Source organism: Cherax quadricarinatus, chromosome 6 (genome assembly GCF_038502225.1).
Source record: "Cherax quadricarinatus isolate ZL_2023a chromosome 6, ASM3850222v1, whole genome shotgun sequence".
NCBI classification, from domain to species: domain Eukaryota; kingdom Metazoa; phylum Arthropoda; class Malacostraca; order Decapoda; family Parastacidae; genus Cherax; species Cherax quadricarinatus.
Window position 1 is genome coordinate 49,645,984 of NC_091297.1, and position 20,535 is coordinate 49,666,518.

The 20,535-nt window shown below is 39.3% G+C and overlaps 1 protein-coding gene across 6 annotated transcripts in view; it reads left to right on the top strand.

The window, feature by feature from the left end:
- LOC128694479 (mitochondrial potassium channel ATP-binding subunit) overlaps positions 1-20,535 on the top strand; it is a 348,027-nt gene that overhangs the window by 15,799 nt on the left and 311,693 nt on the right. For 5 of the 6 annotated variants that reach the window (XM_070081553.1, XM_070081574.1, XM_070081563.1 and 2 more), the window contains exon 3: positions 18,390-18,477. The exons of the other annotated variant lie outside the window; for it this stretch is intronic. In XM_070081553.1, the coding sequence (XP_069937654.1) occupies positions 18,390-18,477 (88 nt within the window). The remainder of the gene's footprint in view (positions 1-18,389; positions 18,478-20,535) is intronic. 6 annotated transcript variants of the gene reach the window in all.

The following is a 20,535-nucleotide window of genomic DNA, read 5'->3' on the forward strand; positions in this document are numbered from 1 at the left end:
ATTTAGTACTTGCAAGCACTAAAATAAATGGAATATTATGAAATATTTCGCTGGAGCACGTGAGGGGACCTTCGCTCACTGGTAAACAATGCCAGACTGGCTGCTGCCCTGGCTCACGCTGTGGGTACGCTTCCCGGACGAACTACGACTTGCGAGTCAACCTATGAAAAGCGAGTCCATGTTTATACGAAAATACCTCTATGATTGGCGAATTTTACGATTGCCGGGAACTACGAAAAGCGGGGGACCACTGTATATACGTCAAAAACAGTGGCTCGTAAGACATACAGTGGAACTTTTACTTGCGAGCGTGTCCACGTGCGAGTTTTTCCAAATACGGGCAGTCGATGGGTCGATTTTTTTCTTCCATACGCGAGCAAAATTTCCACAAGCGAGCAGACCTCAAGGCAGGTTCCTTGGCACTGGTGAGGGGCTCTTGCTCTTGATCTCGGGAATTGTATCTCATTTGTTTGTTGGACTATCTTATTGAAACTTGGACAATGTATGATGGAAAGATGCTTCTTAACGTACACCAAAAATGAAAGAAATCTAGGCATAAATAATGGAGTTCACTTCTCGGCAATTAGCCACCCCTTAGTGGTAATTTCAAATGGTTTTTATAGTTGTATTCTCGTTTTTTTTGGTCTCATTTGATAGAATGGAAGATATATTACAGAAATAGATATGATTTTGATTGCTTTCAAAAGTACCTTGAATTAGAGCTCAACCTAGGAGAAATCGTCCATTGCTTGGCTGTTTCAGAGTAAACAAATGATGTCACAGTAAATCTTATATTTTTTGTGTGAATAAAAATTACAAATTATTTATATAATAATAATAATAATAATAATAATAATAATAATAATAATAATACAGTAGGGCCCCACTTATATGGCAGGTTAGGTTCCAGGCTACCGCCGTAATGCGGAAATCGCCGTAAAGTGGAACACCCTTTTTTCCCCCTTATAAATGCATACAAATACTAGATAACAGGTTTACACTAACATATATTAAGTTAGCAATAGAACTAGGCATCAAAAAACAATAAAAGAGTACAATACACACTTAGTGCACTCATTACATCGATTAAAATATTTATAGTCTTAATCTAGGGTGAGACAAGTAGTATTTATTGTAAGAAATCAAGTGTGGTATGTATGGTAGTCAGCCGGGCTACCATACCAGGCCACCCCACCTACACATAATATTCTATTACATTTAAGCATCCCAGAGCAATAAACTGCATATACAGTAGTAGGTTGGTAGACAGCAACCACCCAGGGAAGTACTACCGTCCTGCCAGATGACTGTGAAACAAAAACCTGTAACTGTTTTGCATGATGGTAGGATTGCTGGTTTCTTTTTCTGTCTCATAAACACGCTAAGATAACAGGGATATCTTGCTACTCCTACTTACACTTTGGTCACACTTCACAGACACGCACATGCATATATATATATATACATACATCTAGGTTTTTCTCCCTTTTCTAAATAGCTCTTGTTCTTTTTTATTTCTTCTATTGTCCATGGGGAAGTGGAAAAGAATCTTTCCTCCGTAAGCCATGCGTGTCGTATGAGGCGACTAAAATGCCGGGAGCAATGGGCTAGTAACCCCTTCTCCTGTATACAATTACTAAAAAAGAGAAGAAGAAAAACTTTATAAAACTTGGTTGCTTAAATGTGCGTGGATGTAGTGCGGATGACAAGAAACAGATGATTGCTGATGTTATGAATGAAAAGAAGTTGGATGTCCTGGCCCTAAGCGAAACAAAGCTGAAGGGGGTAGGAGAGTTTCAGTGGGGGGAAATAAATGGGATTAAATCTGGAGTATCTGAGAGAGTTAGAGCAAAGGAAGGGGTAGCAGTAATGTTAAATGATCAGTTATGGAAGGAGAAAAGAGAATATGAATGTGTAAATTCAAGAATTATGTGGATTAAAGTAAAGGTTGGATGCGAGAAGTGGGTCATAATAAGCGTGTATGCACCTGGAGAAGAGAGGAATGCAGAGGAGAGAGAGAGATTTTGGGAGATGTTAAGTGAATGTATAGGAGCCTTTGAACCAAGTGAGAGAGTAATTGTGGTAGGGGACTTGAATGCTAAAGTAGGAGAAACTTTTAGAGAGGGTGTGGTAGGTAAGTTTGGGGTGCCAGGTGTAAATGATAATGGGAGCCCTTTGATTGAACTTTGTATAGAAAGGGGTTTAGTTATAGGTAATACATATTTTAAGAAAAAGAGGATAAATAAGTATACACGATATGATGTAGGGCGAAATGACAGTAGTTTGTTGGATTATGTATTGGTAGATAAAAGACTGTTGAGTAGACTTCAGGATGTACATGTTTATAGAGGGGCCACAGATATATCAGATCACTTTCTAGTTGTAGCTACACTGAGAGTAAAAGGTAGATGGGATACAAGGAGAATAGAAGCATCAGGGAAGAGAGAGGTGAAGGTTTATAAACTAAAAGAGGAGGCAGTTAGGGTAAGATATAAACAGCTATTGGAGGATAGATGGGCTAATGAGAGCATAGGCAATGGGGTCGAAGAGGTATGGGGTAGGTTTAAAAATGTAGTGTTAGAGTGTTCAGCAGAAGTTTGTGGTTACAGGAAAGTGGGTGCAGGAGGGAAGAGGAGCGATTGGTGGAATGATGATGTAAAGAGAGTAGTAAGGGAGAAAAAGTTAGCATATGAGAAGTTTTTACAAAGTAGAAGTGATGCAAGGAGGGAAGAGTATATGGAGAAAAAGAGAGAGGTTAAGAGAGTGGTGAAGCAATGTAAAAAGAGAGCAAATGAGAGAGTGGGTGAGATGTTATCAACAAATTTTGTTGAAAATAAGAAAAAGTTTTGGAGTGAGATTAACAAGTTAAGAAAGCCTAGAGAACAAATGGATTTGTCAGTTAAAAATAGGAGAGGAGAGTTATTAAATGGAGAGTTAGAGGTATTGGGAAGATGGAAGGAATATTTTGAGGAATTGTTAAATGTTGATGAAGATAGGGAAGCTGTGATTTCGTGTATAGGGCAAGGAGGAATAACATCTTGTAGGAGTGAGGAAGAGCCAGTTGTGAGTGTGGGGGAAGTTCGTGAGGCAGTAGGTAAAATGAAAGGGGGTAAGGCAGCCGGGATTGATGGGATAAAGATAGAAATGTTAAAAGCAGGTGGGGATATAGTTTTGGAGGGGTTGGTGCAATTATTTAATAAATGTATGGAAGAGGGTAAGGTACCTAGGGATTGGCAGAGAGCATGCATAGTTCCTTTGTATAAAGGCAAAGGGGATAAAAGAGAGTGCAAAAATTATAGGGGGATAAGTCTGTTGAGTGTACCTGGTAAAGTGTATGGTAGAGTTATAATTGAAAGAATTAAGAGTAAGACGGAGAATAGGATAGCAGATGAACAAGGAGGCTTTAGGAAAGGTAGGGGGTGTGTGGACCAGGTGTTTACAGTGAAACATATAAGTGAACAGTATTTAGATAAGGCTAAAGAGGTCTTTGTGGCATTTATGGATTTGGAAAAGGCGTATGACAGGGTGGATAGGGGGGCAATGTGGCAGATGTTGCAAGTGTATGGTGTAGGAGGTAGGTTACTGAAAGCAGTGAAGAGTTTTTACGAGGATAGTGAGGCTCAAGTTAGAGTATGTAGGAAAGAGGGAAATTTTTTCCCAGTAAAAGTAGGCCTTAGACAAGGATGTGTGATGTCACCGTGGTTGTTTAATATATTTATAGATGGGGTTGTAAGAGAAGTAAATGCGAGGGTCTTGGCAAGAGGCGTGGAGTTAAAAGATAAAGAATCACACACAAAGTGGGAGTTGTCACAGCTGCTCTTTGCTGATGACACTGTGCTCTTGGGAGATTCTGAAGAGAAGTTGCAGAGATTGGTGGATGAATTTGGTAGGGTGTGCAAAAGAAGAAAATTAAAGGTGAATACAGGAAAGAGTAAGGTTATGAGGATAACAAAAAGATTAGGTGATGAAAGATTGAATATCAGATTGGAGGGAGAGAGTATGGAGGAGGTGAACGTATTCAGATATTTGGGAGTGGACGTGTCAGCGGATGGGTCTATGAAAGATGAGGTGAATCATAGAATTGATGAGGGAAAAAGAGTGAGTGGTGCACTTAGGAGTCTGTGGAGACAAAGAACTTTGTCCTTGGAGGCAAAGAGGGGAATGTATGAGAGTATAGTTTTACCAACGCTCTTATATGGGTGTGAAGCGTGGGTGATGAATGTTGCAGCGAGGAGAAGGCTGGAGGCAGTGGAGATGTCATGTCTGAGGGCAATGTGTGGTGTGAATATAATGCAGAGAATTCGTAGTTTGGAAGTTAGGAGGAGGTGCGGGATTACCAAAACTGTTGTCCAGAGGGCTGAGGAAGGGTTGTTGAGGTGGTTCGGACATGTAGAGAGAATGGAGCGAAACAGAATGACTTCAAGAGTGTATCAGTCTGTAGTGGAAGGAAGGCGGGGTAGGGGTCGGCCTAGGAAGGGTTGGAGGGAGGGGGTAAAGGAGGTTTTGTGTGCGAGGGGCTTGGACTTCCAGCAGGCATGCGTGAGCGTGTTTGATAGGAGTGAATGGAGACAAATGGTTTTTAATACTTGACGTGCTGTTGGAGTGTGAGCAAAGTAACATTTATGAAGGGATTCAGGGAAACCGGCAGGCCGGACTTGAGTCCTGGAGATGGGAAGTACAGTGCCTGCACTCTGAAGGAGGGGTGTTAATGTTGCAGTTTAAAAACTGTAGTGTAAAGCACCCTTCTGGCAAGACAGTGATGGAGTGAATGATGGTGAAAGTTTTTCTTTTTCGGGCCACCCTGCCTTGGTGGGAATCGGCCGGTGTGATAATAATAAAAAACAGTTTACTCATTACTTACCTTAAAATATTTTGTAGTCTTAATCTAGGGTGAGATGAGTAGTATTTATTGTAAGAAATCAAGTGCGGTATGTATGGTAATCAGCCGAGCTACCATACCAGGCCATTCCACCCACACATATTCTATGATATTTAAGCATCCCAGAGCGATAAAATGCATATATGTACAGTTCACTCATTACTTACCTTAAAATATTTGTAGTCTTAATGTAGAGTCAGGGGTGAGTAAACGAGATAAAACGAATAAATGAGAGAGAGGGAATGAGTACATGAGAGAGGACAGGTGGAGAGTTATGTAAACAAACCAGGCAAACGTAAGTTTTGTAAACAAAAAGTGTACACGTCTGGTTTGTGTACAAGTTACATTGTATACAAGTTGTCTCTACATTGATATGGTAGAATAAATAAAGGAGAACACTCCCGTTCTCATGTAACACCATTTTTAGAAGAAATGACGCTCTGAGTGAAGGCAATGGAAATAAGTCACTCTGTCTGACTTTTTTTTGGGTTATCCTAGGTTCTCTACACATATGCTGTTATGTATGATAATCTGTGTAACTGTATTTGTGTATACCTGAATAAACTTACACACCAAAGGAATAATTTTCTACAGTTACCCCCAGTAACACATTTTCTCTTATGTTAGATTAGAGAAAATGTTATTCTTGCCGTCACTTGTACAAGTTATCCAGCTACGACATCTCATATTTATGTTTATTTATTCTATTGTGGGGTGTATTTATCATCTTTATATGTTATGTATCGTGTTTGTTATATAATTTTGAAAAAAATATCATGGATAGATTAATGAAAATGTGTATATATTAACGTAATATACGACATTTAATGAGACTCGGTGATTATTATTGTTATCATTTCTAGTATGGCATCACTTGTGCAAGTCGTCTGCTACCACATCTCATATTTATGTTTATTTATCTACTGTGGGGTGTATTTATCATATTTATATGTTATGCATCGTGTTTATTATATGATTTTGAAAAAAATATCATAGGTGGATTAATGAAAATGTGTACATTAACGTAATATACGACATTTAAACCAGACTCGGTGATTATTATTATCATTACTAATATGACATCTCGAGACATTAGACACTGATTTTAATGTGTACCTGCATGCCAGCACAGTATGTAAATTTATTTAGGTACAGGTATACATAAGTACACCTACCATCCAACTTACAACCAAGTTCGGTTCCGAGAAACCGACCGTAAGTCGAAATGGTCGTAAGTCGAACTTTACTACTGAATATCAACAAAACATTTTTGTAATGACTTCATTTTATTGTTTTATTTTGGTATTCCATGTTTTACTTTACTTTTTATGCTGTTAGTACTGTATTTTATACTGTAAGGTTTAGGATAAACACTGTGTACAACACAAATAGTTGTTTATTTCCCAGAAATTTGGCATAAAAAACACGGTTGTAAGTTGAGTGGTCGTAAGTCGAGCAGGTCGTAAGTCGGATGGTAGGTGTATAATTATCAGAGTATATATAAAATATGAAATAACTTTTAAAAACACATGAAATTTTGGAGTTTCCAGACATAATGGGGAGACTTAGTGCTTACAGATCTCACGGAGAATGTAAACAAATCGGGTGGGGTGCGGTGACCGTATTAGAAAGTCAGGTGGGGGGAGCCGTATAGCGAATTTTGGTCATAATTTGAAATGACCGTATTAGCGGAATGCCATAAAGCGAAACGCCATAAAGCGGGGCCCTACTGAAATAATAATAATAATAGTAATGAAAGAAATCTAAGCATAAATAATGGAGTTCACTTCTCATCAATTAGCCACCCCTTAGCGGTAATTTCAAATGGTTTTTATGGTTGTATTCTCGTTTTTTTTTGGTATCATTTGATAGAATGGAAGATATATTACAGAAACAGATATGATTTTGAAAGTTAAGACACATATGCAACATCTGGATATCCAGATGTTGCATATGTGTCTTAACTTTCATATTGTCGGTATTTTATACCTTTCTTGCACAACTTGTCAGACACTGCAACATCATGGAATCTTGGTTCAGAGGACATCTACAAGACCTTCACGGCTGCTGCAACTAACCCATCTCTTTGGGAAGGACCTACTTCCACTGGGGAATCCCGCCTACCAGTGACTGCCCTCGTCTGCTGCCCGTCCCTATCCACTGACGCCTATATAAACTGCCAGTCTTCTTGTCTTTGCTCCAGATTCTCCTCCACCACGATGCTGTGAACACTAACTCCAAGGCCGAGGGACTGATTACCTCATCTTTTGTATATAGTTCTACTGTCTTCCTATTATGTCCTAGAATCTGTATTGATAAAGCCACTGGATGGCGAAACGTCTACTACAATAAAGATATCCAGATGTTGCATATGTGTCTTAACTTTCATATTGTCGGTATTTTATACCTTTCTTGCACAACTTGTCAGACACTGCAACATCATGGAATCTTGGTTCAGAGGACATCTACAAGACCTTCACGGCTGCTGCAACTAACCCATCTCTTTGGGAAGGACCTACTTCCACTGGGGATTCCCGCCTACCAGTGACTTTGCCCTCGTCTGCTGCCCGTCCCTATCCACTGACGCCTATATAAACCGCCAGTCTTCTTGTCTTTGCTCCAGATTCTCCTCCACCACGATGCTGTGAACACTAACTCCAAGGCCGAGGGACTGATTACCTCATCTTTTGTATATAGTTCTACTGTCTTCCTATTATGTCCTAGAATCTGTATTGATAAAGCCACTGGATGGCGAAACGTCTACTACAATAAAGATATCCAGATGTTGCATATGTGTCTTAACTTTCATATTGTCGGTATTTTATACCTTTCTTGCACAACTTGTCAGACACTGCAACATCATGGAATCTTGGTTCAGAGGACATCTACAAGACCTTCACAGCTGCTGCAACTAACCCATCTCTTTGGGAAGGACCTACTTCCACTGGGGAATCCCGCCTACCAGTGACTTTGCCCTCGTCTGCTGCCCGTCCCTATCCACTGACGCCTATATAAACCGCCAGTCTTCTTGTCTTTGCTCCAGATTCTCCTCCACCACGATGCTGTGAACACTAACTCCAAGGCCGAGGGACTGATTACCTCATCTTTTGTATATAGTTCTACTGTCTTCCTATTATGTCCTAGAATCTGTATTGATAAAGCCACTGGATGGCGAAATGTCTACTACAATAAAGATATCCAGATGTTTCATATGCGTCTTAACTTTCATATTGTCGGTATTTTATACCTTTCTTGCACAGATATGATTTTGATTGCTTTCATGACGAAAAGTGCCTTGAAACTGAGGTCAACGTAGGAGAAATGGTCCATTGCTTAGCTGTTTCAGAGTAAACAATATGCAGTCATGAATGGGTTGACATATTTATACAATTATTGCAATAAGGAATAGCAGTACAGTAGACCCCCGACATTCGATATTAATCCGTTCCTGAGAGCTCATCAAATGTCGAAAATATCGAAAGTCGAATTAATTTTCCCCATAAGAAATAATGGAAATCAAATTAATCTGTGCAATTCACCCAAAAGTATGAAAAAAAAAAATTTACCACATGAAATATTAAGTTTAATGCAATAGAATAATTACAATAACAACAATAACAATAGATTAATTGACACTTACCTTTAATGAAGATCTGGTGATGATTGATGGGATGGGAGGAGGGGAGAGTGTGGATGGTGTTAGTGTTTAGAAGGGGAATCCCCTTCCATTTGGACTTGAGGTAGCAAATCCTTTTCCGGGGTTACTTCCCTTCTTCTTTTAATGCCACTAGGACTGGCTTGAGAGTCACTGGGCCTCTGTCACACAACAAATCTGTCCATAGAGCTCTGTACTTCCCGTTCCTTTACGATTTGTCTAAAATGGGCCACAACATTGTCATTGTAATAGTCACCAGCACGGCTTGCAATAGCTGTGTTAGGGTGATTTTCATCCATAAAGGTTTGCAGTTCAACCCACTTTGCACACATTTCCTTAATTTTTGAAGTAGGCACAATGGATTCCACAACTGGCATAGGCTTCTCAGGGTTAGCCCCAAACCCTTCAAAATCTTTTTTAATTTCCATACTAATTCTCACCCTTTTTACCACAGGGTTGGCACTAGAAGCTTTCTTGGGGCCCATGGTTACTTATTTTGCAGAAACAAGTACCAAAAACAGTGATAATATGGATAATATGGAATGTACTGAATGTATACTTAGATGCACGCACACTGGCTGGCTTGTAAACACTAGCACACACGGGGCAGTTCAGGCCACACGTGGACACGTCTCGTACGAATCGTATCGAATAACAGGATTTCCATCGAATGTCGAGGCGAAATTTTTGCGTTAAAACGCATCGAATGTCGGATTTATCGAATGTCGATGCCATCAAATGTCGGGGGTCCACTGTAAATCTTATATTTTTTGTGTGAATAAAAATTACAAATAATTTATATAATAATAATAATAATAATAATGATAATAATAATAATAATAATATGTGTAATAATAATATGAATAATAACAATATGTATAATAATAATAATAGTATTATACAATATTAATAATAATAATAATATAATATGTATAATAATAATACATATATAACAACAATGTACAGTGGACCCCTGCATACCGATTTTAATCCGTGCAAGAGGGGTCATTGTTATGCGAAATAATCAGTATGCGAATGAATTTTCCCCATAAGAAATAATGGAAATCAAATTAATCCGTGCAAGACACCCAAAAGTATGAAAAAAAAAATTTTACCACATGAAATATACATTTTCCTACACACAAAGAGAAGGATACATGCACAATAGTAGAGTAGTACATGCACAGTATATATTGTGCATGTACTAGTCTACTAAATGAAGAATAAATGACACTTACCTTTATTGAAGATGCAGCAATGACTGATGAGACACTGTCCTGGGAGTGCCTTTTCCTCCTGAGTACTGTAGGTCCTGTTTGGCATTTTCTTCCAGAACAGGCCTTATCACACTGTGTATGCCACTACGATTCTTAAATCTCTCAAACCAACCTTTGCTGGCTTTAAATTCACCAATATGAGCACTAGTTCCAGGCATTTTTCCCTGTTCACCTGGGTGTTAGTCGACTTGTGTGGGTTGCATCCTGGGAGACAAGATTAAGGACCCCAATGGAAATAAGTTAGACAGTCTTCGATGACACTGACTTTTTTGGGTTATCCTGGGTGGAAAATCCTCTGGGGTTAATTGTTTCTTGGTATTCTCAATAAGCCACACCAACAACGGTGCTACAGCAGCAGCAGCAGCTGACGGTGGTACAGCAGCAACAGACGATGCTACAGCAGCAACAGACGATGCTACAGCAGCAGCAGACGATGCTACAGCAGCAGCAGACGATGCTACAGCAGCAGCAGCAGCTGACGGTGGTACAGCAGCAACAGACGATGCTACAGCAGCAGCAGACGATGCTACAGCAGCAGCAGACGATGCTACAGCAGCAGCAGCAGCAGCTGACGGTGGTACAGCAGCAACAGACGATGCTACAGCAGCAGCAGACGATGCTACAGCAGCAGCAGACGATGCTACAGCAGCAGCAGCAGCTGACGGTGGTACAGCAGCAACAGACGATGCTACAGCAGCAGCAGACGATGCTACAGCAGCAACAGACGATGTTACAGCAGCAGCAGATGATGCTACAGCAGCAGCAGCAGCTGACGGTGGTACAGCAGCAACAGACGATGCTACAGCAGCAACAGACAATGTTACAGCAGCAGCAGACGATGCTACAGCAGCAGCAGCAGCTGACAGTGCAGCAGCAGCAGCAGCTGTACCACCAATAGTAGCGATGGTTGATTGGGGTTTATTATAAAACCTGGCCAGCTCGGAGACACGCACTCCACTTTCATACTTATCAATGATCTTTTTCTTCATCTCTATTGTAATTCTCACCCTTATTGCTGTAGAGTTGGCACTAGAAGCTTTCTTGGGGCCCATGGTCACATATTTTCCAGAAAAAGCACCGAAAACACTGTAATAATACGAAATATTCCGATTGTATGCTTGGATGTTACCGTGGAGGCTGGCTGGTAAACAATGCCACCGGCGGAACATGTGAGCGTGGCTCAGGCCGCACATTGGACGTGTCTCGGACGAAAATCGGTGAGCGGGTTTTTAAGCGGTATGCGAGGCAAAATTTTTGCGATTAAAGCAAGCGGTATGCGGATTAATCGTTATGTGATGCCATCGGTATGTGGGGGTCCACTGTACTACATATAATAATTATAATAATAGACGGCTTCAAAAGGCCGTCACTAGATGGCAGTGTTTACCACAACAAAGAGGGAGCGGTTGTGGCTGTCTCCACCTGTTACATAATGACATATTTTATTCATTCTAGAGTATATATCGTGTTTCTATGTTATTTATATTGTTTGTTATGTCATATTAGTTGAACTGTGATAGATAAATAAGCCGTATAGATGATATTAGCAAAATTATTCATGAAGTATTTTGCCCGGTCTCCAGACAAACTCTCGTCCACTGCCGACACCGCCCATACCACTACATGAATGACATATTTTATTAATTTTAGAGTATATATCAGGTTTCTATGTTACTTAAATTGTTTATTATGTCATATTAGATGAAGTGAGATAGATAAATAAGCCGTAGAGTTGGTATTAGCGAAATTATTGAAGTACAGAATTCCACTGGAACGAATTAATTGCATTTCAATTAATTTAAATCAGGAAAATTGACTCTACAGACAAGCAAATCCAGTTGCGAGCAAGGTCATGGAACGGATTAAACTCGCAAGTAGAGGTTCCACTGTATATATACGACCAAAACAATCAAAGGGTTAAAGTGAAGCCTTTACTTGTGTATCATTCAGAAAATCCCCAAGTGTTTAAGAAAAATAATGTCATCAAGAACAAGTTATGTGTCTTGTGGAAAGCAAATAATAAGGCATGGGTCACAAGGCAAATTTTCAAAGAGTGGGTCCATGAAGTGTTTGGCCAGAGTGTCAGAAAATACCTCCTAGACAATAATTTGTCACTCAAGTGCCTCCTATTAATGGACAATGCTCCTGCTCGTCCTCCAAACTTATCAGACCTCTTGTCTAGGGACTTCAGTTTTATAACAGTGAAGTTCAGGCCTCCTAACACCACTCCTCTCCTCCAGCCCACGGACCAGCAGGTTATTTCTAACTTCAAAAAACTCTACACAAAAGCAGTGTTTGAAAAGTGCTTTGAAGTGACCACAGACACTAAGGTGACCCTAAGAGAGAGCTGGAGGAATCACTTCAGTATCTGCAGCTCCATACGCCTTATAGGTAAGGCTTGGGAGGGAGTGACTTCCAGGACTTAGAACTCTGCTTGGAGACAATTGTGGCCAGATAGTGTCCAAAAGAGGGATTTTGAAGGGTTTGAGGCTGACCCTGACCCTGACCCAGCTGACCCTCTGACTGTTGTGGACTCTATTGTGGCATTGGGGAACACCCTGGGGCTGGAGGTGAGTGGCGAGAATGTGGAAGAGTTGGTGGAGGACCACAGGGTGAAGAGCTAATCACTGAAGAGCTGCAAGAGCTTCATCTGGAACAGTATCAGACCACAGCTGAGGAACTTGCTTCAGAGGAGGAGGAGGAGGAAGAGGGAGTGGATGAGGTGCCTTCTTCAAAGATTAAGGAGATTTGTGCCAAGTGGAATGATGTCCAAATGTTTGTGCAGAAGTAGCACCCTCAGCAAGTTGAAACAAGTTGAAGAATTGAGACACTTATGCAACACATGGGAATCTTTATTGAAAAAAACGTTTCGCCACACAGTGGCTTCATCAGTCCAATACAAAGTAGAAGTGGGTAAGGAGAGTAGAAGTTTGAGGTAATCAGTCCCTCAACCTGGAATCGATGTGTTCAGTCCATCACTCTTGTAGGAAGTGCAGCATAGGGCCAGAGAGGTGGCTTATATACTGCGGTGAGATGAGTTGAAGCAGGAGGAGGTGGGATCACAGTGGGACCTGCCACTAGTGTAAGTAGGTCATCGTCCAAAGGTTGGGCAAGCGTTGAAGTCTTTGTACCAAGATCCCATGATGTTGCAGTGTCTGACAGATGTGAGGAATGGTTTAGAAAACCGACAAGTTGAAGAAGCCATCTTTGCAACAAGTTCAGTGACAAAACCATGTCCCATTTTAGGGAAATCTCAAAGAGGCACCAGAAACAGAGGACTGTGGACAGTTATTTTATGAGACAGGGGTCCAGTGACTCTCAAGCTGGTCCTAGTGGTGTTAAAAGACAGAGAAGGGAAGTAACCCCAGAGAGGGCTTTGATACCTGAAGTCCTCATGGAGGGGGATTCTCCTTCCAAACACTAACCCCAACTCCCTCTCTCCTCCTCCGTATCTTCCAGATGCCATCACCAATCTTCAATAAAGGTAAATAAAAATGTTATTTTATATGTTGATTTATATTTATTAATACATAATTGAACACTACATTTGTTGTGTGTATGTAAAACTGTAATTAAGCCTTTGAGGGTTTTGGTCGTACTAGTACGTCTTACGCGTAGGGGTTTTTGACGTACTAGTACGCATAAATTCTAGCGCCGTCAAATCTCGCGGGAAGAGGCTGGTAGGCCTCCATATGAAAGAATGGGTCTATGTGGTCAGTGTGCACAGTATAAAAAAAATCCTGCAGCACACAGTGCATAATGAGAAAAAAAAAACTTTCACGTTTTTTTGGGCATAAAACAGCGTCTTTGCACTGTATTTTCGTATGGTATTTATTGTTGTATTCTAGTTTTCTTGGTCTCATTTTATAGAATGGAAGACATATCACAGAAATTGAGATGATTTTTACTGGTTTTACAATGAAAAGTACCTTGAAATTGAACTCAAAGTAGCAGAAATGTTCGATTTTTACCAAAGTTCAAAAGTAAACAAATCATGCCAAGCGTCCAATACATGTCAACTGGTGAGTCTAACATTCTTTTGCAATTGCGCCAATATGATTTATATAATTTTTTACACTAATGCAGTAGTCTGCATAACAGTAAATCTTCTATTTTTCGTGAGAATAAAAATTCAAAGTGGAAAGCAAAAGAATGTAAGAGGGGCCTTGAGACGTGACTAATGAGCAGAAGAAATGTCATTTTAGTGCCAGGAATGTATTTCTTGTTTGTTCTGGACACTATTCGGAAATTGGCATTTTTTGAAATTTGTGTGAAATTGGCAAAATTGCTAAATTCTGACCACTGTATTGGATAGTTGAAAATGGTAAATGGGTGGTTTCTTGCACTCATTCAATAGGAAAAATGTAGTTCTAGCGAAATATTCATGTTGTTTGTCGACTAGTACAGAGGAATTGACCGAAAATGGGGCTCAAATTGGGCAAAATCGCCGATGCGTAAACATCGCCGAGACCGCTAACTTCGCGAGAGCATAATTCCGTGAGTTTTCCATCAAATCTCATAATTTTGGTGTCATTATGATCGGGAAAAGATTCTCTATCTTTTCACAAGAAAAAATAATTTTTTTTTTTTTAAATTTGGCCGACCCTGAGAACGAGTTTCTGAGAGGGCCTGTCGACCCTCAAAGGGTTAATATCTATAAAATGCATTTTTTTTGTGATTATTTTTGGGTTTCTGGAATGGATTAATTGTATTTCCATTATTTCTTATGGGAAATATTGCTTCTCTTTTCAGACTTATCGAATTTAGAACTAGCTCCTGGAACAGATTAAGTTCGATATTTTAGGTTCCACTGTAGTTGAAAGTGAACTTAGATAAGAATAAGGTGATGAGCATATCAAATGAGTTAGGTATAGAAAAATTGGATATCATATTAGAGGGAGGAAGTATGGAAGAAGTAAATGTGTTCAGATATCAGGAAATAGACTTGTCAGCAGATGAGTTTATAAAGGACGAGATGAACCATAGAACCGATGAAGGAAAAAAAGGTGGGTAGTGCATTGAGGTATCTGTGGAGACAAAGAACATTTTCCATGAAGGCAAAGAAGGGAATATATGAGAGTACGTATAGTGGTACCAGCACTCTTTTATGGGTGTGAAACGTGGGTTGTGAATGTTGCAGTGAGAAGGAGGTTGGAGGTAGTGGAAATGTCTCTACAGGTAATGTGTGGTATAAATATTTTGCAGAGTATTCATAGTGTGGAAATTAGGAGGAAGTATAGTTACTTAAATTATTATTCAGTGGGCTGAGGAGGGGCTGTTGAGGTGGTTTGGCCATTTAGAGAGGATGGGACGCAATAGGATGACTTGTGTGTATAAATCTGTAGTGGAGGGAAGGAAGGGTGGAGGTTGCCCTAAGAAAGGTTGGAGGGAGGGGGTAAAAGAGGTTTTGTGTACAAGGGGCTTGGACATACAGCAGGCATGTGTGTGTTAGATAGGAGTGAGTGGAGACAAATGGTTTTTGAGACTTGACGAGCTGTTAGTGTGATCAGAGTAATATTTTGTGAAGGGATTCAAGGAAACCTGTTAGCCAGACTTGAGTCCTGGAGGTAGGAAGCACAATGTCTGTGCTTTAAAGGAGGGGTTTGCAGTATTTGCTGTTTAGAGTGACATTTAAACTGTTGTATCTGAATGCCTCTGCAAAGACAGTGATAGTGTGAATACTGGTGAAAGTTTTTTTTTTTTTTTTTTGGTGGGGGGGTCACCCTGCCTTGGTGGGAGACAACCAGCATATTAAAATAAATATGCATTTTAATTCTGGATTTATTTGTAAGTTAAGTTTGATGCTCATAAAACATTTTAATGAAAATTACAATAATCCACAACAATTCTGCAACAAAGTTTGCAGAACTTTTAGTCAGTGTTAGACAGCATATAAGATACACTGGTTCAGTGGAAGGATCACTAGCAGTCCTAGAAAATAAATTCTATCTTCAAGCAAGTTGAGATCACCTTGTTAATGTCACCTTCCTACCATTACTTTTTCACAAGCTGAAGTGTTTTATGGTCATGAAATCATAATAACACAATTGCAGATAAATCAGGGAACAGGTGGGGGTTTGAACCCACAGCAGTTACTCCTTCACTTAAGTTCCGGACACATACAAATCACCAAGAAAATCTCCAAGACTGTAGGCATACTATCAAAGATAAGGTACTATGTTCCACAATCAGCTCTCCTGGCACTCTACCATTCACTCATATACCCTTATCTTACATATGGAATTTGTGCATGGGGATCAACAACATCCAATCACCTAAAACCTCTAATAACCCAGCAAAAGGCAGCAGTAAGAATGATAACAAATTCCCACTCCTGCCAGCATACTCTGCCAATTTTCAAAAGTCTGAATCTGCTCACCTTTAAGAACATCCATACTTATTCATGTGCCTACTACATACACAGAACAATTCACGCAAATATAAACCCTCCACTCAGACTTCTCCTCACCAACCTTAACAGGACACATGACCACAACACAAGACACAGGTCTCTTTTTGATATACCTCGTGTCCATATCACACTGTGTAAAAACTCTATGCACATAAAGGGCCCCAAAATATGTAATTCATTACCAGAAGATATTAAAGTGACCCAATCTGAAAATCAATTTAAGACTCTTCTCAAAAGCCACTTAATCACCCTAGACTAAATGCTAAATACTCAGTACACACATACTCACTAATGTACTCCCACATCATAACTTCAACAATCACTTTGAACCTTTTATCCATTGTTGACAGGAATATAATTGAATCATTGTTTTCACAAAAAGCATTTTTTAATATATGAATACAGTGAACCCCCAGCATACGATGGCATCGGCATACGTTAAATTCGGCATACGATACATTTTAATGCAAAAATTTTGCCTCGCCTTACGTTAAAAACTCACCTCACGCGATTTGTCCAAGATGCATCCCATGTGTGGCCTCAGCGCCAGTGTTCACAAGCCAGCCAGTGCGGTCGCATCTACGCATACATTCGGTACATTTCACATTATCCCAGTGTTTTTAGTGCTTGTAACTACAAAATAAGTCACCATGGACCCAAAGAAAGCTTCTAGTGCCATCCCTGTGGTAAAAAGGGTGAGAATTAGTATGGAATTGAAAAAAGAGATTAAGGAAATGTTTGCAAAATGGCTTGAGGTGCAAACCTTTATGGATGAAAATCACCCTCACACAGCTATTGCAAGCCATGCTGGTGACTATTACAATGACAATGTTGTGGACCACTTTAGACAAATCATAAAGGAACGAGAGGTACAGGCCTCTATGGACAGATATGTTGTGTGACAGAAGTCCACTGACTCTCAAGCTGGTCCTAGTGGCATTAAAAGAAGGGAAGTAACCCCAGAAAAGGACCTGATACCTCAAGTCCTAATGGAAGGGGATTCCCCTTCAAAACAATTAGTTCGACACTCTCCCCTCATCCCATCCCATCAATCATCACCAGATCTTCATTAAAGGTAAATGTCATGTATTCTATTGTTAGTAGAGTACTACTTACAGTGCATGTCTTCTTCAGTTTGTGTGCATTAAACTTAATATTTCATGCGGTAAAACTTTTTTTTCATACTTTTGGGTGTCTTGCATGGATTAATTTGATATCCATTATTTCTTATGGGGAAAATTAATTCGCCTTACGATAATTTCGGCATACGATGAGCTCTCAGGAACAGATTAATATCATATGCCGGGGGTCCACTGTATATCTTTTGTCTTATGCAAATTAGATTCACTTATAATTAATAATCTTCTGTACAACTATGAAATAATTACTATCCTGCTGTACAACTATGATATACTCCTTAGTGTTAAGTAACCTGCAAGCCAATAATGTTAAGTTGGCCCATAATGCCTAGGCATAATAGAGGCTCTCTTTGCATTACAACCCACTATTGTAAATACAAAATCTCAATGTACTGTTTGCAAAGACATAAAATAAATAAATAAATAAATGAAATAAATCCTTTTACAGAACCAGATACAAAAACTTGAGAAAGAATACTCTCTATTTGAACTGTGAAAGCTCTTCTATGCAACCTATTAGCTTTATCATGTTAACAAGAGAGGAGGCTAGAGTACTTGTAAATATGGCTATACATACAAAACTAAATTAACATTCTCTTATGGAATGCTTACTATTTATTTAAGCCACTAAAGACTAAAATATGTTAATATACTTCCTAACATCTCCTCCAGATTCAGTTGATCAGATTGGAAAAGAATTCCACTTATGAGGTATGTTTTTAAGGCAAATAGAAAACAGTATCCTGTTCTCTGTAACATGTTTATGTCAAATCATTTTAAGGGCATGGCGAGAAACATGACTGATTCCAGGGAAGGATTCATCACACAGAATACATTAACTTAATGTTATCATTGTTATACCCAACTGTAAATATTATAATTGCTATACCCAACTGTTAATGTTATCATTATTATACCAATATTTGTTGTAGATTTTTTCTGTCTCATATTCACTCTGCAGTTAAGATAGAAATACATTTGATAAATATGTATTATCATAAATACTATATATAGCATTTCATTTCAGACTTCCATGTATTAGTCCTCCAGGCCAAAGCATTCATCTTAAATTATTTAATGGAAACAAAGGAAACCTGAGAACTCTTTTCAATGAGGTAACCAGCATAGTAGTATTGTAATTGAAATGTATTATTACTGTATATATGCTGCATGAAGAATTCTTAAATAATAATTGAAATTTCAGTTACTGTACTTGAGTGAATGTTAAAATTTTAAAGTACAGGTTGGCCATCACTAATCTGGCAATCAGTAATCTGGTTCCATCAGTAATCCGGCACTAATTTCGGCTAGCGTAATTTCAAATTTCTGGGGTTGCCTCACCAACCAGCCGCTACTGTTTGGTGATGCTACTTGCTGCATAAGCCATTCCAATTTCTTTTTCTCCATTTATTGTTATAACATGCTCACTTTTAGCCCAAGCCATGGTTCCAACAAATAAAAGAAATGCTTCTCATTATGTAAAGCACATACACCGTACATTGTCCATAAAAGATAAGGTGGCTTTGAAGCCACTGTTGGTCGCCGTGAGCTCAGCTCACTCAGATAAGCTGTGACAGTAAGTTTGGGCCTACATATGAGAGAATAGGTCTGTGTGGTAAGTGTGCACTGTATAAAAAAATCCTGCAGCATGCAGTACATAATGAAAAAAAAAAAAGCAACTGTGCTTTTGATGTAGAACAGCGAATTTTGCAGTGTATTTTCATACAGTTTGTATGGTTGTATTCTCGTTTTTTTGGTCTTTGAAAGAATGGAAGATATATTACAGAAATAGATATAATTTTGATTGGTTTCTTGCTGGAAAGTTCCTTAAAATTGAGCTCAGAATAAAGGAAATGTTTGATTTTTGCCTATGTTCAAGAGTAAACAGATGATGTCACCGTCCAATACGTGTCCAACTGGCTGGTCAAATATGCAGTCACAAATGAGTAGGCATTATTTATACAGTAATTACAATAATGCAGTAGTCTGTATAACAGTAAATCAATTTTTTATGTGAATATAAATTCAAAATGAAAAGCAAGCATTATATAAGAAGGGCTTGGAGACATAACTAATGAACAGATAAAATGTTATTTTAGTGCCAGGAATGTCTGCATTGCTTATTCTGGACCCTATTTTGAAATTGGCATCTCTTGAAATTTGTGTGAAATTGGTGAAATTACTGATTCCTGACCACTTTATTGGGTAATTGAAATAGGTGAATGGGCAGTTTCTTGTACTCATTCGACAGAATAGAAGGAATAATAGCAAAATAGCTATGAGTTTGGTAGACTGGAACAATGGAATGGGCTAAAAATAGGTCCTAAAGTAGGTGAAATTGCCGATGCATAAATATCACTGTTGTGTTAAGTGTGCTGTGTTGTCCTGGAGGACAGTGAAGACAAGGTTATTCAATCCACAGAGGTTCAAAATTGAGATACTGTTGGAGATGGATCAAAATGGGTTGATGCCTCAGGGAATAGTGTTGACACACTACCAGCAAAACCTGGTGGAAGCACTGATGTCCATACAGCAGTGAAAGATAGGGAGGAAACAGGAAAAATAAATGTACCAGCAGCGAACACAGCTACAATAAATCCTAGCAAACAGAATTACAATCTATGTAAATACTATGCCTTGGGTATCTGCAGGCATGGTATATCTGGTAAAACAGGTGGGACATGCACCTTTGACCATCCCAAAAAATGCCACACCCACATGACAACAGGAGAGTGCAACTTCCCCTCCTGTAACTTATTTCACCCAGAAATGTGTCACTCGTCAATCCATGAAAGAAAATGCTACAATGCATACTGCCAGGCACATAATCTGAAGGTGACTAGAAGACACAGACCAGCCAGACAGAGGTTTTTTAGGGCCAGGAGGGAAAAAAGACTGGCAAGAAATGACAATAATCCTACACCAGCTGAAAACACTTCTGGAGCAGAGGCACAGACATTGGCCTCTACTCCAGAACAACAGATATTAGAGCCCGCAAATAAAACCCCCCTAAATTCCACCAATACAACGGCATTTGTCATTGTAAACATACAGGATCTAAAGCCGTCAAAAAACAACAAAATTCCTTACATCGAGGGACTGCTCATGGAGTCGAATGCAATGTTTGCAACATTCACAGAGACCCATATAAAGGATCATTATGATAACAAAAT